This window comes from Gadus morhua, chromosome 16 (assembly GCF_902167405.1).
Source record: "Gadus morhua chromosome 16, gadMor3.0, whole genome shotgun sequence".
In the NCBI taxonomy this organism is placed as follows: domain Eukaryota; kingdom Metazoa; phylum Chordata; class Actinopteri; order Gadiformes; family Gadidae; genus Gadus; species Gadus morhua.
Window position 1 is genome coordinate 24079595 of NC_044063.1, and position 25971 is coordinate 24105565.

The 25971-nt window shown below is 41.6% G+C and overlaps 4 protein-coding genes and 1 pseudogene across 4 annotated transcripts; all 5 read right to left on the reverse strand.

Annotated features, from left to right (window-relative positions):
- Positions 1–927: 927 nt before the first annotated feature.
- LOC115561577 (trace amine-associated receptor 1-like) lies at positions 928–2127 on the reverse strand (the record flags this gene model as incomplete). The annotated part of the gene is made up of 2 exons (XM_030381726.1): positions 928–1894; positions 2090–2127. Coding segments are annotated over 2 exons (1005 nt in total), but the record flags the coding sequence as incomplete, so codon positions are not given.
- A 1668-nt stretch (positions 2128–3795) lies between these two features.
- Positions 3796–8609, reverse strand: LOC115561578 (trace amine-associated receptor 1-like; the record flags this gene model as incomplete). The annotated part of the gene is made up of 2 exons (XM_030381727.1): positions 3796–4764; positions 8571–8609. Coding segments are annotated over 2 exons (1008 nt in total), but the record flags the coding sequence as incomplete, so codon positions are not given.
- Positions 8610–14110: 5501 nt separating this feature from the next.
- On the reverse strand, positions 14111–15027 carry LOC115561579 (trace amine-associated receptor 1-like; annotated as a pseudogene).
- Positions 15028–15649: 622 nt separating this feature from the next.
- LOC115561580 (trace amine-associated receptor 4-like) lies at positions 15650–18564 on the reverse strand. Its single transcript, XM_030381728.1, has 4 exons — positions 18482–18564; positions 18257–18325; positions 16321–16967; positions 15650–15675 (listed from the first exon to the last, which is right to left on the reverse strand). Exons 1-4 carry the CDS (start codon positions 18562–18564, stop codon positions 15650–15652), a joined length of 825 nt encoding a protein of 274 aa, XP_030237588.1.
- A 2248-nt stretch (positions 18565–20812) lies between these two features.
- On the reverse strand, positions 20813–25074 carry LOC115561581 (trace amine-associated receptor 1-like). Its single transcript, XM_030381729.1, has 2 exons — positions 24572–25074; positions 20813–21797 (listed from the first exon to the last, which is right to left on the reverse strand). The coding sequence occupies exons 1-2, from the start codon at positions 25072–25074 to the stop codon at positions 20813–20815; spliced, it is 1488 nt and encodes a 495-aa protein (XP_030237589.1).
- Positions 25075–25971: the final 897 nt, after the last annotated feature.

Below are 25971 nucleotides of genomic sequence, written 5' to 3' on the forward strand. Positions count from 1 at the left end.
GAACCAGAGGATTGTAGTTTTGAATCCCACCTAAGACGCCAAATGAGGTCCACCACCCCCCTCCCCCCCCGTAGCTCCCCGAGCGCCCCACTGTGTGGCTGCACGCTGCTCCGGGTGTAGTAGTACTACTAGAAAAATACTATTACAATTACTTATATTCAGATTTAAATTAAGTGATTCAAATTATTTGTGTGCTTGAGGTCACCAAATCAATCTCTGCCAACAACATCCAGGGCATCTGGTGGGCAAGTATGTATTATTATCAAATGTTATTAAGTTCCATGTTACTGATGTGGTGATGTAATTATTGATAATTTGTTTGGTGTTATCTCTACTTTCATCAACAGGCCAATGGAGCAGGAGCAGGACCCAAAAAGACCACATCACCAAACACATCATGTGAATTCTAAAAGTAAGTCATAATGTATTAAATTGGTTCTCTTCAGTGCAGTAATATCTTTTTTGGCTTTGGGTTTTGCATGAAATGTTTGACTGCGGAAAGTAATTGATTACAGTACCAAAAATAACACCTTTTCCAGTAATTTCACGGCAATCTTGTTTCAGTATTTCATTGTTCCTTTTATCCACAGTACATATAAAAATGTATATGCAGCAGTTGTGATTGACAGCAGTTCCTCAGATGTTGAGGAAGTCGACCACTCTCAGGTGGAAGACAGGTACTTTGATACAAATAATGCTGTTGGCCTTGTTATTTTTTTCTTTCCCTCAGATGAAATATTAATCGGCCCAATTACATTGGGCATTTTACCTGGTTTCTGCTGCCATATTAAAGTAAATATTTGAATTTCATATGTTTCTACTTAAATGACCCCTTAACAGAAAAACGATAGTTATGTTATTATAACTCTAGTTCTATGATTGTAGGCGAAGCCGTCTAGGCTTCGCCTAGAATATCAGTGTTTGGAGTCACTCTGCAAACAGTTTTGTGTCCGACATGTCAGACCAAAAGATGCGACCAGAAACAATAATTTGAAATGCTTTCCTGAACCAGCTGTAAAAGAAGGCGTACACCAATGGGTTGATGGTGGAATTCAGATACCCCAGCCACACGAATGTGTTGAACAAGGCGGGCGGAACGGAGTAGCCGATGTGGGGGTCGATAATGAAACAGAGGAAAAATGGCGCCCAAAATGACAGAAACACGCCCATGATGATGGCCAGCGTTTTGGTGGCTTTTCTCTGGTGCTTGTCCACCTTGGAGGTCCGGGTTTTCTGTAGGCCTATGGTGCGCCCTTGTCTCTGGGCCACCATGTAGATCTTCAGGTAGATGCCCAACATGATGACCCCGGGGATGTAGAAGGCGATTATGGCCGACAGTGTGCCAGACACCCCAGTCGTCAACATAACGCACCCTCCTTCACACGCCACGTTGTTATAGTAGAACTCCTCCATTCCCAATATATTCAGCTTTAGGAAGATCATCCCAAAGCCGACTACTGCAGAGACACACCATGTGACCAGGATCATGATGACTGCTGTGTGAACCGTTATCTTACAGGGGTAGATCATAGGGTGGCACACGGCATAATAGCGGTCGATGGATATAAAGGACAGGTTTAAGATGGACGCAGTACACAGCAGGATGTCAGTGCTGGTGAATAGCTTGCATAACATCTCCCCGAAGTACCAGCAGGTCTCGACAGAATAGACCATTCCGGGGAACATGACCAGCACCCCCAGCAGGAGGTCGGACACGGCCAGAGATAGGGTCAGATAGTTGGTGGGCGTGTGGAGTTGTTTGAAGTGAGCGATGGCCACGATCACCAAGAGGTTACCCAGGACTGTTAGGACCACCGCAGTCCCCAGGGTCAAGTAGAGGATGGCACGGACAGTGACAGGGTAGACCGTCCTCAGACACGAGCCATTCCCGTAGCAGAACTCCGGCTCCATCCGCCTGGGAGTGGGGGCGAAAGGGGGGAGAGAGAGGGAGGGAGGAAAGGAGGGCGGGAGTAAGGGAGTGGAAGGGCATGGCAGAGACAGGGTTCTAGTAAATTAGGTCATACGTTTATCCGCTATCTGAAAAGACAGGGATTGAGAGATTTGGGCACCCATTCACAAAGGACCTGAGTCAAAACATAGATTAGACATTTGAATCAGGTGCAGAAACGTGTGTTATTGAACTGGTACAAAATTCAGATGATGATAGCGCATTTAATAATAATATTATGAGAGTTACATAATTTGTCTGCCATCATAATCAATCAAGGATTTGATAGCGTTTAGAATAGACCATACATTTTAATTTTGCTGAATGCAGGCCATCATCATTTTTTATAATTTTCACCTCATGGTACTTGTTAAACTAGTCAATAATGTTTATGTTTCACAATGTTGTACAGCGGGAACTCTTCGTAGCCCAATCCATTCCATGACACAATCAATAGCTAACTGTTACTACTTACTTTACACGTTAGTTCTGTTTAGTGTTCTATAAACGCAGAGCCCATGTACAATCTTCAAGTATTTCATCAGGAGAAGCTTTCATAGACTATACAGCACAAATAATACAATGCTTGTTTTGCTCTTGTTCAGTGAGAAATTACCAATGATGGATAATATCTGGCACATTGTATTGCATTCATCCAACACAGCAATAATTAGAATTTTGAAAACGCTTAAAAATATGAAATTAAATATACTTAATTTTCTTATATTTTTCCTAAATAATTAGGTTCTTCATAATACAAATATTTTACAAATTGTTCAAATAGTTATGTCTCCTATTTAAGGAATATCACAAAGCAGTTAGTGGAGATAGATCCATATTATTCAATAATGATTTCCATTAACCTTTTGCATGAAATATAAACTCGTAGATCAATGAGTTTAAAGTGTGAAAAAGACAAATGTGGGGATTACCTCAGCTGCAGAGGTATACTCAGTGGATACTAGCAGGATGGGCTTCATATATATCGTCATTTCAAGATGACGACAGGTTCAAAACAGTTAGCCACTGCTCTGACTGGGCCATTTCCCTGGACTCTGTGGCCAGATGCAACAACAATCTCCAAGGAAAGAGCTGTGAATGGCAACATGGACAATGTTGAGAAGCAGGATGTGTTGAGAAAGAGAGACATAAGGACCACACCTTTTTGTTGCAGTATTTTTATTAAAGAAATATAATTTCTAAATGTTAACTTTTCATTAAAACGCTACCACAGAAGTGGTTTTAAATGAACGGTGCTTGGTAAACAAAATTATTGACCAAAATGAATTGTGTTACAATCAAAACAATCTACATAACACAAACAAACACACATTTGTATCATGTATGTATAAAACACACATGTATGTTTAACTGTAGAGTTTATCAATTGCAGTTAATGAGTTAGTTAAAAAAGTAAGCTTTTTTTGGTATTTTATTTGAAATATTCCTGAGCAAGACAGCACTTCAGAAAAAAAGCATATCATAGATTAAATGTTGTGGGGACGATTTTTTTTGATAAAGGTTTTGTAAACTTTATATACACATACATCGCAGGTCGACAGCATGAACATTTTCAAATACAGTAGCCCTTTTTGTAGAAGATGATAAACAATGCTTCAGGCCTTTCACAATCAGAGTAAAAAATGCCATCAGGATAAATACTACCACAATTAATGACAGTATTATGTAACTTTTTTCAGTATTCCATGACGAAATATAAAGTAGTAATTTAAACTATGACTGACCAGATAAAATGGGATAATTCATTTGGATTTCCAACCATCTGTAAATAAGCATTCATTTTATTGGCCCCACACCTTCTGGGAGGCCTCCACATGAAACCACTGTCACTCTGCAAACAGTTTTGTGTCAGACATGTCAGACCGAAAGATCCTACCGGAAATGATTATTCGAAACGCCTTCCTGAACCAGCTGTAAAAGAAGGCATACACAAACGGGTTGATGGTGGAATTCAGAAACCCCAGCCACTTCAGTGAGTCAAACATGGCAGGTGGAATGGAGTAGCCGATGAGGGGGTCGATGATGTTACAGATGAAAAATGGCATCCAGAAGGACAGAAACACGCCCATAATGAAGGCCAGTGTTTTGGTGGCTTTCCTCTGGTGCTTATCCACCTTGAAGGCGCTTGTGTTCTGTAGGCCTATGGTGCGCACTTGTCTCTGGGCCACCATGAAGATCTTCAGGTAGATGCCCAGCATGATGACCCCGGGAAGATAGAAGGAGAACGTGGATGACACGGTGCTCGTCATCAAAGTCTGAAACAAAAAGCACCTTCCTTCACACACTACATTGTTGTCGTGCATCTCAATTCCTGATATATTCAGCTTCTTGAAGAACATCCCGAACCCGACCACAGCCGAGACACACCATGTGACCAGGATCATGACGACTGCCGTGTGAACCGTTATCTTACGGGGGTAGAGCATAGGGTGGCACACGGCATAATAGCGGTCGATGGATATAAAGGACAGGTTCAAGATGGATGCGGTGCACAGCAAGACTGCTGAACTGTGGTAGAGCTTGCAGTACATCTCCCCAAAATACCAGCAGTTCTCAACGGACTCAATCATGCCAGGGAACATGACCAGAACCCCCAGGAGGAGGTCGGTTACGGCCAGGGAGAAGGTCAGGTAGTTTGGAGGTGTGTGGAGTTGTTTGAAGTGAGCGATGGCCACGATCACGAAGAGGTTACCCAGCATCGTGAGGACCACCGCAGACCCCAGAACCACATAGAGGGCTGTGCGGACAGTGACAGGGTAGACCGTCCTCACACACGAGTCATTCCCGTAGCAGAACTCCGGCTCCATCAACCTGGGAGGGAGGGGGGGAGAGGAAGGCATTTGAAGGGAAGGACACGGGAAAGACAAGGTTTAGGTCCTTCTTTCCACAACCTGAAAGAGACATTATGATATCACATAAGATGTTTTCATGGGTGGGGGATTATAGTCGTCATGTATTTTAACAGGAAAATCTTTCGTAGACCATGCCATAAATACAATTCAAAATATTGTTATTCAAAATATAGATAATAATATTATTATTGTCTTTTGATCGATTGTTCAGTGAAGAATGACCAATACTTTACTGTTAATAATATATTGGCACAGTGTTCACTCATGACAACAAGTTATTATCAGCTCATTCACATCCAACATATGTGCTTACACAAGTTGCTAAATATTCCTCATTCAGCGAGCATAAGTAAAAGTCATGGTACAGTCCTTGATTATAAACAACTACAACATGACATAAGGGCTTTATGAATTGTTTTTATGTTGTAGTTGGTTATAATTAAGGATTTTGGCATGACTTTTTTTGACTGGTGGACTTGTTTTACAGTCCCCGCATATTTCATTTCGTCACTTGAATTGTTTTAGCAGAAAATGTACTCATTAAAATATACTTCTCGATGTCTCATCTTTCGACGATAGGATAGGGTTCTCTACTATCAAAAAATATTGAAATAGTTAAAAAAGAATTTCTCACACAAATAAAATCAATACATTACCCACAACCTGGCTTATTTTAAGGAACGTCACCATATATTTAGTTAAAATAGACATATTATTGAATAACCATTTCCATTAATTGTGTGTAGAATTTTTTCCTTGAGAGTAAGTAGTTTAAAGACTGATAAAGCCTTATGTGGGGCTTACCTCTCTCAGATGAAGAGGCAAACTCAGTGGCTTCTTGCAGGATGTGCTTTATATATATATACACATCATTCAAGATGACGACAGGGTCAAAACATCAGCCACTGGGACAATGTTGAGGGCAAGATGTGTTGAGAAAGAGAGACTTACACCTTTTTGGGGTTGAATTTACTAGATTTTTTTAAAATATCTCTTTAAATCAATAGTTATCTTCTTTTTTACCTCGCCGAAGGGAACAAGTTGCGTTGGTTTATTTTTGTTCGATGTCAAACTAAATAACAAGACAGTGTTAAAAAGAACATTGTCCATCAGTATAAGATAAAGAGCTTATGATTTAAATGTAGTTTGATTTGAAATGTAGGGAAGAGTAAGACATAGACGTTTGTTGCAACTTATAATGTAATAAAGACTCATAATGTATTAACGGCTCACAACGTAATAAGGGCTTTGCGCATAATGTAATAATGTAATAACTTATTACATTAAGAACCTTATTGATACCGCTCATAATGTTATAACAGTTCATAATGTCATAATGGCACATATAGTGAGAAAAGTGTTGCATTATCATAATTCTTACTTCTGCCATCCCTGCAGGAGTGGAAGGAAATAGTTTCACCTGTGTCTGTCTCTCAGCAAGATCACACATTTCTGCAAACATGCTGGAGCATTAGCCAACTTAGATGCCATATACTGAACCTCGCTCCCAATAAGTGGCAGGCCGCATAAAAAGGAAGAGAAGCCTTATTCTTTAACGCATCATCCTCCATAGGTAAAATCCATGGTATAATGGCAACAACTGCAAACACTGACAACTAATGCACTTTTGGGCAGAGGTTTGTTTTTGAGTTTGACTATGATTTGTACATTGGTTGCGCTACAATAACATTATTTACAATAAATAAATAACATCACATGAGTCACCATGTAGGACATCACTGGAATTTCCAGGAGGGTATTTGTTAGGGTCAGAGTGATGGTCAGAGTCAGGGTTTGAATGGTGGTCAGAGTCGGACAGCATCAGAGCCAGTATTATAAAGAAGCACCCTCTGCTTCTCTGCTCTCTGAATTCTTCGAATGAATGGTCTGACTGGTCCATCAAGACTAACTTAATGGTCCCCACAACCTTCAGCAAAATGGCCTAGAATCAGCAATAGCAGACTTTCATCGTAGTGACCTGAATCATAAACTGCATTGAATATGGTTGATGTTCTTTGTAGAGTCAAATGATCACCATATGTACCACTGTGCTGCATGCTTTGCACAGTCATGCCATTGCCCTTCCACAAAATTAGAAAGATGTATTCCATTCATGGCATGTGGGTGAAGCATTTGGTCTGATACAATTTCTTGCCTTAAAGATGTTGCAGATCGAAAAATTCCAAGTGAGGCAAGTTGGTCAACAATGGCAGCAAACTCCTGAAACCTAGTTATCCAAAGGATTCTAACCTCATTCCATGGGTGATGGACTGTAACAACTGTATGCAGTGATGTTTTCTGGCCTTGTGCTCAGAACGCTGCTTCTCCCGCTCCCTTGTGATACTTGTCACATCACATACTGCAACCCATTTGATATGTGGATGTCCTGGGTTGCCTCGCATTCGGAACTTGACTTTGTATTTTGACAGATCTGCATCTCTTTTGACAACTATACCTAGTATCACAGCATATCGTTTTGAAAATCTGGGACCCGTGCTGACCCTCACCAACACTTTGTCCTGTAAGTTGTAAACTGATGGTGGTGGATCTCCCCTTGATTTAGTCATACGTTTCATGCAACGCTCCCTGGCCTTTAATGCCCTCCTTCCTATCTTCCTGCGGTTTGGCTCAAACTTACTCATGTTCTGTTCTAAGTCTTCAGGAACTGCATCAGAAACTGAGCCGGGGCTAGCATCACCTGTATTGCTGGATAAGTGAAGAGTCCTGATGTTATTCTTCCGCCCATAATACACTTCAAATGGAGACATCCAGCTGAGAACCTCTTTTTTTGTCCAGATTCATAACTCTTGCATAATTTGGCATACGTGCTGCCCAGTTAACACCTCCTCGTTTGAAATTCACAAAGTCATCCATGATTTTTCGACGTAGCACCTGGTGTGTTCTCTCAACTTTACCTTGGCTCTGGGGGTGGTATGGAGAGCTCTGAATGACTTTGACCTGATATGATTCCATCAGCTTCTGGACTGCACCTTTGAATTCTTTGCCCTGATCATGCTGCAAAATGTTGGGTGGGCCATGTTCAGTGTAGATTTCAATGAGATGTTTAGCAATCTCTTTGCTCTCCAGAGGGCGTAGCCGTATGTATCTGCTAAACACATCAAGGATGGTTAGAATGTACCTATATCCAACGTTTCTATGCTTGACAGCCCATCTCCCCGTGTCGAGAAGGTCGATTTGATGACGCTCTTGAACTGTTTTAGCCCTGATCGGCTTGGGAATGGCCTTGTTTTGAAAAGTAGCTCTGCGAAGTTGATAGCGCCTGGACCTGTCCAATACCTTTTGGACATTTTGTGTACTGATGCGGGAATACTTATCCTTTCGGTATACGTTAAGTTTTCTGGCACCGCAACCCTCGGTCTCTTCAAGTCCTGTGTTCACAATGCCTTTAAAGCTTGTCTTTTTTGCCACCATTTTCCCATCGTATATCAACGTCTTGCCGTCTTTGTTGGGCAAAATAACCTGCTGAGTACATCACATGTACATTACAAATATAGCTAACTCCTACCCTAGCCTGATGAGCACATCACATGGCAGACACATTACAATATAGTCAACTCTTGCTCTAACCCAACGAACACATAACACAAACATGATAATATAGTCAGGTCAAGGCCGGAGCCGAAGGCCCCATTTCCCCATCCAGGCAAATGGTAGACACTCAGACAATGCACCAGTCATCCTCAGGAACGGGAGAGCCACATTAATTTGTCACACAAGATATACTTCACGGACACAGGAGATACTTCGAGGAGCTCTCCCCCGTTAGGAGGAACACAAGAGATACACATGCATTTACCAGGGCCTGAGAGCCACATTAATTTATCACACAAGAGATACTTCGAGGACACAGGAGACACTTTGAGGAGCTCTCCCCCGTTAGGAGGAACACAAGAGATACACATGCATATACCAGGGCCTGAGAGCCAAGGTCAAGCAAAAACACACAGAACCACACACACCTCAAACGCACACACCTCATCGAGAGGAGGATACAGCATAAAACTGTATCACACAGGGACTCTTGACCTTCTTCTGAAGCAGACCTTCCACGGAGGCGAAGCTCTGGACGAACCATCAGCGCTGATTAGGGACTTAGACATATTCGATTTCTCACGCTTTATGACTCTGTATAACCGTTGCCACTTTACTTAATAAATCCAGGGTCCTCGTGCCGACAGACTTTATTACCTCTCCGTCTCATTTCATCTGGTCCAGTAACTAGACAGACCGTTTTTCCCCTCATCTTCCAATAGCCCAAACAAGTGCTTATTCCTCCAGAGACAAACAAGGGCAGCGCATTGGACCCTTGTCCTTTCTTTAACAGGAATGCAAAATTCTCCTCTCAGTGTTTTAACAATGACATCATATGTCTCATCATCCATTTCTCGACTTCCATGGCCTTGAATGTCAGTAATCAAAAGGGCCAGTGTAAATAGGACCAAGATTGTCATGCCCAGTTTCATTGTTCCTTTTCTGTGAATAAAACCAAATTCACTGAATCAGTAGACATTGAGGTGGGGTATGCAGAAACTCTTTATATTCAGCATAACTAGATTAATGTAAATATTTATTTTTAACTTATCATTTATGTACAGACATTTTTGGATGTTGTGTACCCCTAAAAAATAATTTGATAACAAAAAGTCTTCTCAACCTCCAGTCCACATCATACGTTTATGGTCCAAGTGGGACTTGAATCGGCGACCTTTAAATCCCCTAGCCAAGTCCCTACGGACTGAGCTATTGCCGCCCCAGCTAAAACATACAACACTATTCTAACAAACATCTTAATACACAAGAAATAGCTGCTAGCTAAACCACAAGAAATAGCTGAGTGCTAGCTAAAACTCAAGAAATAGCTGCTAGCTAAAACACAAAAAATAGCTGGTAGCTGAAACACAAAAAATAGCTGCTAGCTTAAACATACACATTATCCTACGAACATCTTAATACACATAATTTAAACAGATAAGGTGTAAGGCTTGGTTTAACAAAGATATTAATTGAACTTTAAAGGTCACAAATAGGGCTGCTTACCTGCAAAAGTAAGCACGGCCTGTGAGCACGGCATTCTCAAAATCCCAACTAGTCGCTCAACTGTTAGTTCACGTCAATAAAATGTGAGAGTGCAATTACTATTAAATAATACTTGGTTTCACATATTTAGTTTTCTAATGCACTGAAGCTGTTTGAGAGGTTAAATGATCATAATGCAAAACTTTACTCACTATAGGCCTATGTGCTATTATTACATTATGACCTGTTATAACATTATGAGCGGTATCAATAAGGTTCTTAATGTAATAAGTTATTACAGTATTACATTATGCGCAAAGCCCTTATTACGTTATGCGTTCGTGATTTTATTACATTATGAGCCGATTATTACATTATGAACTTTTAGTACATTATGAGCCGTTATGAGCCGTTATTACATTATGAGTCTTTATTACATTATAAGTTGCAACAACGTTTTCTGAATTTCAATAGATTTACTTCCAAGATATTATTATTATATTATTATTATTTTTTTGTCAGTTATGTACAACATTCACATTTAGCCTTTAAGTATTTGAAGTCAACCATTATTCATGGTTTCCACTTTCCTTAAGGTCCCTGGTTTCAAGGTGCTTGAAGATAGCAACCAAAAAACACAAAAGCTCTTGGAACGGTCGTTCAGCTTCTTCCTCAAGCTAATGGAAGGGGAATCCCCGCCAAGCTCCAACCCCCCTTACCAACACCAAACCAAGGCCAGAGGTCCAATACCACAACCGAGATCCTGGCCCAACACAGAAGAAGACCTCAGACCGAACACCTGTTTAAAGTCTGGTCGTGCCCAAATGGCTAAAATTCTCCAGGGATCCCACTGCATGGCCTTTTTGCTCACAGTCCGAAATGGGAGAGAGCGTCCTATTAAAAGTATATTAATGGCCCTCACAAGACATAATCAGTCTGGCTTACAGACTCCCTCCACTCAAGCAAGGACCAAGAAGTTGGATTGGGAAACTTGAGGCGTTCACAACCACAAAACTGTCAAAATGACGGCCATTTTCCTGAAATTCAAATACACAAGGAATTACCAACTGTGGACACACTGGGACACAACGGGCCCTATTTTAACGGTCGGAAATGCTAGTGAGAAGCGCCAAACGCAAGTAGCTTTGTGGGCGGTTCTATAGCGATGTTGCTATTTTACCGGCGGATATATGACTCTTGCGCCCGGCGCAAATCTAAAAAGGGTTGGTCTGAAGTAGCCCAATTACCCGTAGGTGTGGTTTGGGCGTAACGTGCAATAAACCACTGAGAGTGCCATCTCCCATCCCCTTTAAGAGCATTTGAATCTGACGAGTTGATATTTTGACAGCGCGTTTGCAGTCTCCGATGAGACAGATGCATGACCACATGAATTTCAAACTTCAAATGGCTCAGTTTATGGCCAAATAATATGGCCTAATTCACACATGGAATAGCGTTTTCTTCCACAACTTCATAAATAAATTTCGGCAAAGAAAACTTAACACACGTATGATATGCGTAACTGTGGTTCTATTTAATGATATGCGCAATACATTAACAAACATTGTTTCTTACCAGCAGGGATGCACTGAATATTCGGCCACCGAAAATGTTCGGCCGAAAATGACCCAAAACATAATGTTCGGTTTCGGTTTTCGTACACCAAACATTTTTATTTTTGATTAAAAAAATAAATAAAGTTGTTTCACTCATTTATTTAAAGGTACATTGTTCTTAAATTCGTGCTATAAGGTCTGCTGGAATGTTAAAAAACGTTCAGTATTAATTAAATATTTTGTATCAAATTTGAAATAGATTTTTTTATCGAAAAGCAAGATAAAAAAGTTTATAAAGGACATTTAATTGTTTGATTTATGCAATGGCGAAAAATTAAAGCTAAATGAATGAAAAACAGTAAAAGCCACATTCTGTCACGGTTGCTCTATGATTTGCTCCACAGGCCTTGGTTCTTAGACAGGTGCGGGGCGTGGCGAGCGGAGCTGGGCACCGCAACGTGGCACACCTGGACCTCATCAACTAACTAAACACACACTTTCTTAAGCCTGGCGGGGACTTCTCGTCGGCGCCAGATTATTCCGTCTCATTCGGTATTGTGGCTGACGTGTGTACATCGACCTTCGATTCCCTAACCTGATTTTGTGATTCCTAAACGTCGTGTTATCTTTTCGTCAGTTGCCAGTTCCTCGCCAGTGGATTACCCCCGGACCGCAACCTCCGGTGCCTCCGCCAGCTACGCCTACCCGCTCCTGTCTTCACCTTGCCCGCTGGTTATCTTTTGAGTTCCCCTTTGTTGACAATAAACCGTGGATTGTCCGTACTGTCTCTGTCTCTGCATCCGGGATCCAAACCAACCTTTTCGCTACCGTAACACATTCGGTATTCGGTTTCGGCTTTCGGCCAACTGTTTCAGTATATTTGGTTTCGGTTTCGGCCAAGAATTTTCATTTCGGTGCATCCCTCCTTACCAGTATTGTATGCATTATCTTTATCGACTTGTGTTCCTAATATGCATGTGTCCCCCCGTTAATATACATTGCCATGGACTGTATTATGCGTTGTGTGCGGAAGCACACACGCGCGCCCGCATTCATTCATTCTTTTTAACTCACTCGCGGTAAAATAATGTTTTCTCACAATCAAATACTCATCAATCCTAAAAGTTATGGGCTTGCACACGATGTCTGTGTCAAGAAAAATATGTGTTCGCTGTACAGTGTTTGCAGATGCATTGATTTAAAATTACAACTTATTACCGCTGTATCAGCTGTTCTTTCCCAAATATTTTACCAAGAATGTGTGGCTAGGTAGATGAGAGAAGCAAAGTGTATGCGCGAGGTGCACAAGCAACATCATGCATGCGCCCTTAAAATAGCATCTGAGCAACGCGCCGCTGACTTTGAACCAGATATTTCCTGGTTTTTGGTGCAATTTTTTTCTGAAACTGCAAAATAGCACCAGGGAACGTTTGCGCGAGAACACGCCTCCTTTCGCCGAACCACCCCTTGGGGCACAATATCATTCCCTAATTTACAGGCGCGTGGCGGTGGAGGGAAAAGAACGCTCTGCGCCAGTTGCAAACTAGCGACACATGCGTCAGTGTAGAGAGTCAATTGCGCCGGATGCAAGATAGGGCCCAACATAACAACAATCACTCAGGAAAACGCTCTGAATATTAACAAGGACAATGTTGAGGGCAAGATGGGTTGACAAAGAAAACAAAACACCCTTTTGGTGCATTATTTTCATTCTTAAACTGTAAAAAGTTTTCATTTTTATATTCAAACAGGATTTTTATTTTACTTCCCTCAAGGGGAAAATATGCTTTCTGATCTTCAAAGGATTTACTCCAAGAGTTGAGTGTTATTTAGCCAGTTGGGAACAACTTTCAAATGAGCAATGAGATTTTTCAAGTATTTGAAGACAACCAATATCATGGAATCAAAGACTTCTCTCTCCTCCCCTTTGTTTTGTTAATATCAGACCTTAATCCTTTGATGTTACTGCCTGTCTGATGTGAAAGTTTCCAAATAAGAATCATGTATACTCATTTTCTCTCTGAATATGCTTTATAAATGCTGCCTTTGATTCTTCCCATGAAACCGAATGCTTTGCCAACGTGAAAAGTCTTCGTCACACAAAAACACAATTTATGTCATATTTGTGAATATCACAAAAGAAAACTGCATGGATTAAATGTTGTGAGGAAAGAATAATTAAAGGAGATGTGGAAGACGGGGGTGATTTTTTTTTTGCAGAGCATGTGGTACATATTAACACATTTTGCTTCATTTTGTCGACCTATACCGTTTTCAGACTTTGTGATACAGCACACAATGTAAATATACATTATATGGTTCACAGAACCTACATTTTAAATTATAAATGCCATTTTTGTTAGATAAGAACAACATTCCATTTGTTAACTTACTTTAATGAATAGCAGTGAAATGACAATAATCAAACATGTCATGAGCGGCTGAAAGTGCTGGTATGTTTATGTTGACACTGAGTTATCCACTTCCTGTTCCGCTACGTGCAACAGCATAAAAGGATCGTAGTGCAATATTTCCTATTCGTATTTTGTGATTCAGAGTTTCATGATTAATATAATAGTCTAATTAAGTTATTATGGGGAAAATAATTAAACTTAATTTGAACTTCCACCCATCAGTTGATAAGTCTTTCTTTTCAAGGCCCCGATCTTCTTGGAAGCTCCAACATGAAACCAGTGTCATTCTGCAAACAATTTTGTTCCCGACATGTCAGACCGAAAGATGCGACCAGGAACGATAATTTGAAACGCCACCCGAGTGCGTTGAACAAGGTGGGGGGCACGGAGTAGCCGATGAAGGGGTTGATGATGTTACAGATGAAAAATGGCGTCCAGAAGGACAGAAACACGCCCATGATGATGGCCAGCGTTTTGGTGGCTTTCCTCTGGTGCTTGTCCACCTTGGAGGAGCTTGTGTTCTGTAGGCCTATGGGGCGCACTTGTCTCTGGGCCACCATGTAGATCTTCAGGTAGATGCCCAGCATGATGACCCCGGGGATGTAGAAGGATAGAATGGATGACACGGTACTGGACACCCCGCTCTGAAACACAAAGCATCCTCCTTCACACGCCACATTGTTATAGTAGAACTCCTCTATTCCTAATATATTCAGCTTTAGGAAGATTATCCCAAAGCCGACCACAGCAGAGACACACCATGTGACCAGGATCATGATGACTGCGGTGTGAACCGTTATCTTATGGGGGTAGAGCAGAGGCTGGCACACGGCATAATAGCGGTCCATGGATATAAAGGACAGGTTCAATATAGAAGCAGTACACAGCAAGATGTCTGAGCTGTTGAAGAGCTTGCATAAAATGTCCCCAAAGTACCAGCAGGTTTCAATGGACTGAATCATTCTAGGGAACATGACCAGAACCCCCAGGAGGAGGTCGGACACGGCCAGGGAGAGGGTCAGGTAGTTGGTAGGCGTGTGGAGTTGCTTGAAGTGAGCGATGGCCACAATCACAAAGAGGTTACCCAGGACTGTGAGGACCACCGCAGACCCAAGGGTCAAGTAGAGGATGGCGCGGACAGTGACAGGGTAGACCGTCCTCACACACGAGCCATTCCCGTAGCACAACTCTGGCTCCATCAGCCTGGGAGCGGGGGGAGGGGGGGGGAAAGGGAGGAAGGAAAGGAGAGGGAGGGAGTAAGAAATTGAGCTAAAGGGAGTTGAAGGGAAGGGCGGGGCAGAGACAGGGTTCTAGTAAATTCTAAAAATCTAGAGACAAAACATAGATTAGACATTTGATCCTGATCGTGTGTTATTGAACTGGTATAAAATTCAGATGATGATAGCACATTTAATAAATATAATAATAATAATAATAATGAATTTTAATTAATGCACTTTATATTGAGCAAACAATCTCAAAGTGCTACATAAGAAAAAAAAGAAAAGAAAAGTAAAAGTTAAAATTTGGAGAGAGAACGTCTCTCCAAAGGAAACAACTAATGAAAGGCTTTTTTAAAAAGGTAGGTTTTTAGGCCTTTTTTAAAAGTGTCCAGGGTCAGTGGTGCTCTCAGGTGGTCAGGGAGAGCATTCCAAAGACAGGGAGCGGCGTGACAGAAAGCTCTGTCTCCCATGGTTCGGAGTTTGGTCCTTGGGATCTGCAGGAGGTTTGCCTGACCGGAGCGGAGGTGTCGTGAAGTGGGCTGAGGGGTGATTAGCTCCTTCAGGTAAATAGGAGCATTACCATGGAGGCACTGGTGGGTCAGTAGGGAAACCTTGTATTCAATCCTGAATGGGACAGGGAGCCAGTGGAGGGATTTGAGAATTGGTGTGATGTGGTCAAATTTTCGTGTCCTTGTAAGGATCCGGGCAGCACAGTTTTGAATGTATTGGAGTTTTTGGATGTTTTTGTTGGAGATCCCAGCAAGAAGAGAATTACAGTAGTCCAGCCTGGTGGAGACAAAGGCATGGACGAGTTTTTCTGCATCTGGGAGAGAGAGTGATGGACGGAGTTTTGCAATGTTTTTTAGGTGGTAAAAAGAGTTTTTGCAAAGCTGTTTGATGTGAAGTTCAAAGGTCAGGTGGGGGTCCATTATTGCACCAAGGTTGGTGACTGATGGAGAAAGGTGGATGTCGTGGCCGGCGAAGGTGATACTGGTAATGGTGGATGACCGGGTCTGATGTGGGGTGCCAATGAGAATGGCTTCAGTTTTTGAACTGTTAAGCTGCAGAAAATTCTCCATCATCCACGCCTTTGTCTCCCCCAGGCAGGTGGTGAGTGTGGAAGATGGCAGGGTGTCAGAGGATGCTGGGTTGATTTTGAAATAAAGTTGGGTGTCATCAGCATAGCAATGGAAAGATATTCCATGCCGGCTGATGACATGGCCAAGGGGAAGCATGTAGACAGTGAAAAGGGGGGGTCCGAGGACTGACCCTTGGGGGACACCACAGGAGACGGGGAGTGTGTCTGACTTGGCTTCTCCCAGGGAGACGTATTCAGTTCTGTTAGTGAGATAGGAGGTAAACCAGTTGAGAGTTGAGTCAGATAGTCCGATGGTGGAGTGTAGAACTCCTCTATTCCTAATATATTCAGCTTTAGGAAGATTATCCCAAAGCCGACCACAGCAGAGACACACCATGTGACCAGGATCATGATGACTGCGGTGTGAACCGTTATCTTATGGGGGTAGAGCAGAGGCTGGCACACGGCATAATAGCGGTCCATGGATATAAAGGACAGGTTCAATATAGAAGCAGTACACAGCAAGATGTCTGAGCTGTTGAAGAGCTTGCATAAAATGTCCCCAAAGTACCAGCAGGTTTCAATGGACTGAATCATTCTAGGGAACATGACCAGAACCCCCAGGAGGAGGTCGGACACGGCCAGGGAGAGGGTCAGGTAGTTGGTAGGCGTGTGGAGTTGCTTGAAGTGAGCGATGGCCACAATCACAAAGAGGTTACCCAGGACTGTGAGGACCACCGCAGACCCAAGGGTCAAGTAGAGGATGGCGCGGACAGTGACAGGGTAGACCGTCCTCACACACGAGCCATTCCCGTAGCACAACTCTGGCTCCATCAGCCTGGGAGCGGGGGGAGGGGGGGGGAAAGGGAGGAAGGAAAGGAGAGGGAGGGAGTAAGAAATTGAGCTAAAGGGAGTTGAAGGGAAGGGCGGGGCAGAGACAGGGTTCTAGTAAATTCTAAAAATCTAGAGACAAAACATAGATTAGACATTTGATCCTGATCGTGTGTTATTGAACTGGTATAAAATTCAGATGATGATAGCACATTTAATAAATATAATAATAATAATAATAATGAATTTTAATTAATGCACTTTATATTGAGCAAACAATCTCAAAGTGCTACATAAGAAAAAAAAGAAAAGAAAAGTAAAAGTTAAAATTTGGAGAGAGAACGTCTCTCCAAAGGAAACAACTAATGAAAGGCTTTTTTAAAAAGGTAGGTTTTTAGGCCTTTTTTAAAAGTGTCCAGGGTCAGTGGTGCTCTCAGGTGGTCAGGGAGAGCATTCCAAAGACAGGGAGCGGCGTGACAGAAAGCTCTGTCTCCCATGGTTCGGAGTTTGGTCCTTGGGATCTGCAGGAGGTTTGCCTGACCGGAGCGGAGGTGTCGTGAAGTGGGCTGAGGGGTGATTAGCTCCTTCAGGTAAATAGGAGCATTACCATGGAGGCACTGGTGGGTCAGTAGGGAAACCTTGTATTCAATCCTGAATGGGACAGGGAGCCAGTGGAGGGATTTGAGAATTGGTGTGATGTGGTCAAATTTTCGTGTCCTTGTAAGGATCCGGGCAGCACAGTTTTGAATGTATTGGAGTTTTTGGATGTTTTTGTTGGAGATCCCAGCAAGAAGAGAATTACAGTAGTCCAGCCTGGTGGAGACAAAGGCATGGACGAGTTTTTCTGCATCTGGGAGAGAGAGTGATGGACGGAGTTTTGCAATGTTTTTTAGGTGGTAAAAAGAGTTTTTGCAAAGCTGTTTGATGTGAAGTTCAAAGGTCAGGTGGGGGTCCATTATTGCACCAAGGTTGGTGACTGATGGAGAAAGGTGGATGTCGTGGCCGGCGAAGGTGATACTGGTAATGGTGGATGACCGGGTCTGATGTGGGGTGCCAATGAGAATGGCTTCAGTTTTTGAACTGTTAAGCTGCAGAAAATTCTCCATCATCCACGCCTTTGTCTCCCCCAGGCAGGTGGTGAGTGTGGAAGATGGCAGGGTGTCAGAGGATGCTGGGTTGATTTTGAAATAAAGTTGGGTGTCATCAGCATAGCAATGGAAAGATATTCCATGCCGGCTGATGACATGGCCAAGGGGAAGCATGTAGACAGTGAAAAGGGGGGGTCCGAGGACTGACCCTTGGGGGACACCACAGGAGACGGGGAGTGTGTCTGACTTGGCTTCTCCCAGGGAGACGTATTCAGTTCTGTTAGTGAGATAGGAGGTAAACCAGTTGAGAGTTGAGTCAGATAGTCCGATGGTGGAGTGTAGGCGATGGAGGAGAATGTGGTGGTCAACCGTATCAAAAGCTGCAGTGAGATCAAGGAGAATGAGCAGGGATGGTGAGCCAGCATCAGCTGACATCAGTAGGTCGTTAGTGACCCTGGCCAGAGCAGTTTCCGTGCTGTGGCCAAGGCGGAAACCAGACTGAAATTTTTCAAACATGTTGTTTGTTTGAAGGTGGTCGTGAAGTTGGGCAGCAACTACCTTTTCCAGCACTTTTGAAAGGAACGGGAGATTTGAGATTGGTCTGTAGTTAGCAAGCACTTCCGGGTCAAGGCTGGGTTTTTTAAGGAGTGGCTTAATGACTGCAGTTTTCAGGACAGATGGGATGAGGCCAGTCTGGAGGGAGCAGTTTATGATTTTAGTAATCATGGGACTTATGGCAGAGGTGTGTGTTTTTATCAAAGCTGAAGGGAATGGGTCGAGGGCACAGGTAGAGGGTTTCATCTTCCTCATGATTTCCTCAGCCTCACGCTGTGTGATGTCCTGGAAGCAGCAGAGAGGTTGGGTCGTCCCAGGCTGAGGGCTGACAGTTGGGATTGTGGGGGCAGAGGGGGTGGAGAGGATGGCACGGATGTTATCTACCTTTGCCCTGAAGAAAGAGATGAAGTTGTTGCACTGCTCCTGTGTGGTGTCTAGTTTCAGGGGGATTTGAGGTTTGAGAAGGTTATTGACAGTGGAAAAAAGTCTTTTGGAGTTACCAGAGCTATTGTTGATGAGATTGGAGAAGAAGCGAGACTCTCATATATTATGAGAGTTACAGTATGTCATTTGTCTGCCATCATAATCAATCAAGGATTTGACAATTTTGCTAGAGTTTAGAATAGAGCATACATTTAAATTTTGCTAAATGCAGGCATTCATAATTCTTTAATAATTTCCACCTCATGGCACTTATTAAATGAGTCATTCATGTTTATATTTCAATGTTTTCCAGCAAGAACTCTTCATAGCCCAATCCATTCCGTGATGCCATGATTAGTTAACTGTTAGCTCTTAGTTTACACTTTAGCTCTGTTTCTATTCATAAATGTAGAGCCAATGTACACTCATCAAGCATTTTATCAGGAGAAGCTTTCATACACTAGAAATAATACAATGCATTTGTTTTTTCCATTGTTCAGTGAGAAATTATCGATGATGGATAATATCTGGCACATTGTATTGCATTCATCCACGACGGTAATCACTTGAATTGTGAAAATGCTTAAAATAAATATATATATATATATATATATATATATATATATATATATATATATATATATATATATATATATATATATATATATATAAATATACTTAATTTGCATTTTTTTTTCGAAACAAATTAGGTTCTTCATAATACAAATATTTTACAAATTGTTCAAATAGTTATGTCTCAAACAAATAAAATCAATGCTTGACCTAAAACCTGTCCTATTTAAGGAATATCACAAAGCAGTTATTCAATAAAGATTTCCATTAACCTTTTGTATCAAATATAAACTCGTAGATCAATGAGTTTAAAGTGTGAAAAAGACAATTGTGGGGATTACCTCAGCTGCAGAGGTATACTCAGTGGATACTAGCAGGATGGGCTTCATGTATATCGTCATTTCAAGATGACGACAGGTTCAAAACAGTCAGCCACTGCTCTGACTGGGCCATTTCCCTGGACTCTGTGGCCAGATGCAACAACAATCTCCAAGAAAAGAGCTGTGAATGGCAACATGGACAATGTTGAGAGGCAGGATGTGTTGAGAAAGAGAGACATAAGGACCACACCTTTTTGTTGCAGTATTTTTATTAAAGAAATATAATTTCTAAATGTTAACTTTTCATTAAAACGCTACCACAGAAGTGGTTTTAAATGAACGGTGCTTGGTAAACAAAATTATTGACCACAATGAATTGTATTACAATCAAAACAATCTACATAACACACACAAACACACATTTGTATAATGTATGCATAAAACACACATGTATGTTTAACTGTAGTGTTTATCAATTGTTGTTAATGAGTTAGTTAAAAAAGTAAGCTTTTTTTGGTATTTTATTTGAAATATTCCTGAGCAAGACAGCACATCAGAAAAAAAGAATATCATAGATTAAATGTTGTGGGGACAATTTTTTTTGATAAAGGTTTTGTATCTTTTATATATGCATACATCGCAGGTCGACAGCATGAACATTTTTTTAGAGTAATCATCAGAGTAAAAAATGCCATCAGTATAAATACTACCACAATTAATAACAGTATTATGTAACTTTTTTCAGTATTCCATGACGAAATATAAAGTAGTAATTTAAACTATGACTGACCAGATAAAATGGGAAAATTCCTTTTGGATTTCCAACCATCTGTAAATAAGCATTCATTTTATTGGCCCCACACCTTCTGGGAGGCCTCCACATGAAACCACTGTCACTCTGCAAACAGTTTTGTGTCCGACATGTCAGACCGAAAGATCCTACCGGAAATGATTATTCGAAACGCCTTCCTGAACCAGCTGTAAAAGAAGGCATACACAAACGGGTTGATGGTGGAATTCAGAAACCCCAGCCACTTCAGTGAGTCAAACATGGCAGGTGGAATGGAGTAGCCGATGAGGGGGTCGATGATGTTACAGATGAAAAATGGCATCCAGAAGGACAGAAACACGCCCATAATGAAGGCCAGTGTTTTGGTGGCTTTCCTCTGGTGCTTATCCACCTTGAAGGCGCTTGTGTTCTGTAGGCCTATGGTGCGCACTTGTCTCTGGGCCACCATGAAGATCTTCAGGTAGATGCCCAGCATGATGACCCCGGGAAGATAGAAGGAGAACGTGGATGACACGGTGCTCGTCATCAAAGTCTGAAACAAAAAGCACCTTCCTTCACACACTACATTGTTGTCGTGCATCTCAATTCCTGATATATTCAGCTTCTTGAAGAACATCCCGAACCCGACCACAGCCGAGACACACCATGTGACCAGGATCATGACGACTGCCGTGTGAACCGTTATCTTACGGGGGTAGAGCATAGGGTGGCACACGGCATAATAGCGGTCGATGGATATAAAGGACAGGTTCAAGATGGATGCGGTGCACAGCAAGACTGCTGAACTGTTGTAGAGCTTGCAGTACATCTCCCCAAAGTACCAGCAGTTCTCAACGGACTCAATCATGCCAGGGAACATGACCATCACCGCCAGCAGGAGGTCGGTTACGGCCAGAGAGAGGGTCAGATAGTTGGGAGGTGTGTGGAGTTGTTTGAAGTGAGCGATGGCCACGATCACGAAGAGGTTACCCAGCATCGTGAGGACCACCGCAGACCCCAGAAACACATAGAGGGCTGTGCGGACAGTGACAGGGTAGACCGTCCTCACACACGAGTCATTCCCGTAGCAGAACTCCGGCTCCATCAACCTGGGAGGGGGGGAGGGGAAGGCATTGGAAGGGAAGGACACGGGAAAGACAAGGTTTAGGTCCTTCTTTCCACAACCTGAAAGAGACATTATGATATCACATAAGATGTTTTCATGGGTGGGGGATTATAGTTGTCATGTATTTTAACAGGAAAATCTTTCGTAGACCATGCCACAAATAAAATTCAAAATATTGTTATTCAAAATATAGATAATAATACTATTATTGTCTTTTGATCGATTGTTCAGTGAAGAATGACCAATGCTTTACTGTTAATAATATATTGGCACAGTGTTCACTCATGACAACAAGTTATTATCAGCTCATTCACATCCAACATATGTGCTTACACAAGTTGCTAAATATTCCTCATTCAGCGAGCATAAGTAAAAGTCATGGTACAGTCCTTGATTATAAACAACTACAACATGGCATAAGGGCTTTATGAATTGTTTTTATGTTGTAGTTGGTTATAATTAAGGATTTTGGCATGACTTTTTTTGACTGGTGGACTTGTTTTACAGTCCCCGCATATTTCATTTCGTCACTTGAATTGTTTTAGCAGAAAATGTACTTATTAAAATATACTTCTCGATGTCTCATCTTTCGACTATAGGATAGGGTTCTTCAACCATCAAAAAATATTGAAACAGTTAAAAAATAATTTCTCACACAAATAAAATCAATACATTACCCACAACCTGGCTTATTTTAAGGAACGTCACCATATATTTAGTTAAAATAGACATATTATTGAATAACCATTTCCATTAATTGTGTGTAGAATTTTTCCTTGAGAGTAAGTAGTTTAAAGACTGATAAAGCCTTATGTGGGGCTTACCTCTCTCAGATGAAGAGGCAAACTCAGTGGCTTCTTGCAGGATGTGCTTTATATATATATACATCATTCAAGATGACGACAGGGTCAAAACATCAGCCACTGGGACAATGTTGAGGGCAAGATGTGTTGAGAAAGAGAGACTTGCACCTTTTTGGGGTTGAATTGACTAGATTTTTTTTAAATATCTCTTTAAATCAATAGTTATCTTTTTTTTTACCTCGCCGAAGGGAACAAGTTGCGTTGGTTTATTTTTGTTCAATGTCAAACTAAATAACAAGACAGTGTTAAAAAGAACATTGCCCATTAGTATAAGATAAAGAGCTTATGATTTAAATGTAGTTTGATTTGAAATGTAGGGAAGAGTAAGACATAGACGTTTGTTGCAACTTATAATATAATAAAGACTCATAATGTAATAACGGCTCATAACGTAATAAGGGCTTTGCGCATAATGTAATAATGTAATAACTTATTACATTAAGAACCTTATTGATACCGCTCATAATGTTATGACAGTTCATAATGTAATAATAGCACATATAGTGAGAAAAGTGTTGCATTATCATAATTCTTACTTCTGCCATCCCTGCAGGAGTGGAAGGAAATAGTTTCACCTGTGTCTGTCTCTCAGCAAGATCACACATTTCTGCAAACATGCTGGAGCATTAGCCAACTTAGATGCCATATACTGAACCTCGCTCCCAATAAGTGGCAGGCCGCATAAAAAGGAAGAGAAGCCTTATTCTTTAACGCATCATCCTCCATAGGTAAAATCCATGGTATAATGGCAACAACTGCAAACATTGACAACTAATGCACTTTTGGGCAGAGGTTTGTTTTTGAGTTTGACTATGATTTGTACATAGGTTGCGCTACAGTAACCAACTCAAAAGCTGTCAGGAGAAGAGGTTTGATTAGGGAAGAAGGAGGGGGACTGTAGTTCATGTGGTTTAATGTTCCTTGCTACAATAACTAATAACTCCTGCAATGAAAACACATTTAAAATTTTACTTTTCAAAAGTGAGTGAGCACTCTTTCCTTCCATACAACCTTACGAAGACCTTCCAATAAAAACGTAGCAGTTTTTTTTTGTTGGTCTTTAATGCCAATTTAATAAAGGCTTTTAAACATTATTTTCCTACTTCTTGAAATACATGATAAAAGCAGCATAACATGCTAATTCAAACTTATTTTATTTTAGAACTTTTGAACAATAACAACAAAAGTCTTCAAAAATGTTGGAGATCTGGACATTAAATTAGTCTCACAATATATACCAGCTATATACCGTATGTGAGTCTAGAACAGACAAAGGGATGTCATAGAAAACATGAACCAGCTCAAAGGCTCTTTAAATGTAAACACAGCCTGTCAGGACACAAAAGTAAAAATATAAGTCCAAATAAATGTAACTAAACAATATGCCTATAATCATGATCATAAATTATAGTTGCCAACAAAAAATAAATTCAAGGGGGCTCCATTTGTCAGTGGTCAGTGACTGTGCCAGTGATCACTCAAATCACTTTATTTCTTCCAATGAATGTCTTTAATATGGAACCATCCAAAGGATATATGTCGAATCACGATCCATGCTGTAATCCACCTGGCATATTGGCTGAAGAGCTGCCTGATGTTGGATGCAAGGCCATTATTACGTCCAGCTGCTTTATATAACCTACAAATACTAATGCTGCAGTCTTCATCCCTCACAATATTTAAACATTCCACCAAAGAATCACGTCTAATTTTGTTTGGTAGGAATGGCAGGGTTAGCTCTCTGACAAGTTGGAAACTGTTGAATTGTCATATCCATCAACAGGCAATACTGGATAATGGTTGACAGTACAATCAAAGGCAAATTAGGGCTAGGAATGAAGTCAGGGTCAGCAGGGAAGATATGTTTTGGCACTGTAGGACATGCAGAAGGAACAGTATCAGGGTCAGTGTAAGGGACAGTGTGGAGGTCACCATGTAGGACATCATTGGTATCACCATAAGGAACATCACATGAGTCACCATGTAGGACATCATTGCGATCACCATAAGGAACATCACATGAGTCACCATGTAGGACATCATTGGGATCACCATAAGGAACATCACATGAGTCACCATGTAGGACATCATTGGGATCACCATAAGGAACATCACATGAGTCACCATGTAGGACATCATTGGGATCACCATAAGGAACATCACATGAGTCACCATGTAGGACATCATTGGGATCACCATAAGGAACATCACATGAGTCACCATGTAGGACATCACTGGAATCTCCAGGAGGGTAATTGTTGGGGTCAGAGTGATGGTCAGAGTCAGGGTTTGAATGGTGGTCAGAGTCAGGGACAGCATCAGAGCCAGTATTATAAAGAAGCACCCTCTGCTTCTCTGATCTCTGAATTCTTCGAATGAATGGTCTGACTGGTCCATCAAGACTAACTTAATGGTCCCCACAACCTTCAGCAAAATGGCCTAGAATCAGCAATGGCGGACTTTCATCGTAGTGACCATGTGGGGATACTATTGCTGTTGCATCAACTCCAAGCGTTGACACAATCATAAACTGTACATTGAATATGGTTGATGTTCTTTGTAGAGTCAAATGATCACCATAAGTACCACTGTGCTGCATGCTTTGCACAGTCATGCCATTGCCCTTCCACAAAATTAGAAAGATGTATTCCATTCATGGCATGTGGGTGAAGCATTTGGTCTGATACAATTTCTTGCCTTAAAGATGTTGCAGACCGAAAAATTCCAAGTGAGGCAAGTTGGTCAACAGTGGCAGCAAACTGGCAGCTGCCATCTGAATTAGGGTCTAAACGAGTCCTGAAACCTAGTGATCCAAAGGATTCTAACCTCATTCCATGGGTGATGGACTGTAACAACTGTATGCAGTGATGTTTTCTGGCCTTGTGCTCAGAACGCTGCTTCTCCCGCTCCCTTGTGATACTTGTCACATCACATACTGCAAACCATTTGATATTTTGATCTGGGTTGCCTAGCATTCGGAACTTGACTTTGTATTTTGACAGATCTGCATTTCTTTTGACAACTATACCTAGTATCACAGCGTATCGTTTTGAAAATCTGGGACCTGTGCTGACCCTCACCAACACTTTGTCCTGTAAGTTGTAAACTGATGGTGGTGGATCTCCCCTTGATTTAGTCATACGTTTCATGCAACGCTCCGTAGCCTTTAATGCCCTCCTTCGTATCTTCCTGCGGTTTTTCTCAAACTTACTCATGTTCTGTTCTAAGTCTTCAGGAACTGCATCAGAAACTGAGCCGGGGCTAGCATCACCTGTATTGCTGGATAAGTGAAGA

Coding starts and splice junctions, on each gene's coding strand:
- LOC115561580 (XM_030381728.1), bottom strand. CDS start 18,564: ATGTTTGAAAAATTTCAGTCTGGTTTCCGCCTTGGCCACAGCACGGAA. Junction 18,326..18,481: donor GTCACTAACGACCTACTGAT/GTCAGCTGATGC, acceptor TCTCACTAACAG/AACTGAATACGTCTCCCTGG. Junction 15,676..16,320: donor TCCTGTGGTGTCCCCCAAGG/GTCAGTCCTCGG, acceptor TGTCCCATTCAG/GATTGAATACAAGGTTTCCC.
- LOC115561581 (XM_030381729.1), bottom strand. CDS start 25,074: ATGGACCAGTCAGACCATTCATTCGAAGAATTCAGAGATCAGAGAAGC. Junction 21,798..24,571: donor CTTACACTGACCCTGATACT/GTTCCTTCTGCA, acceptor CCCCCCTCCCAG/GTTGATGGAGCCGGAGTTCT.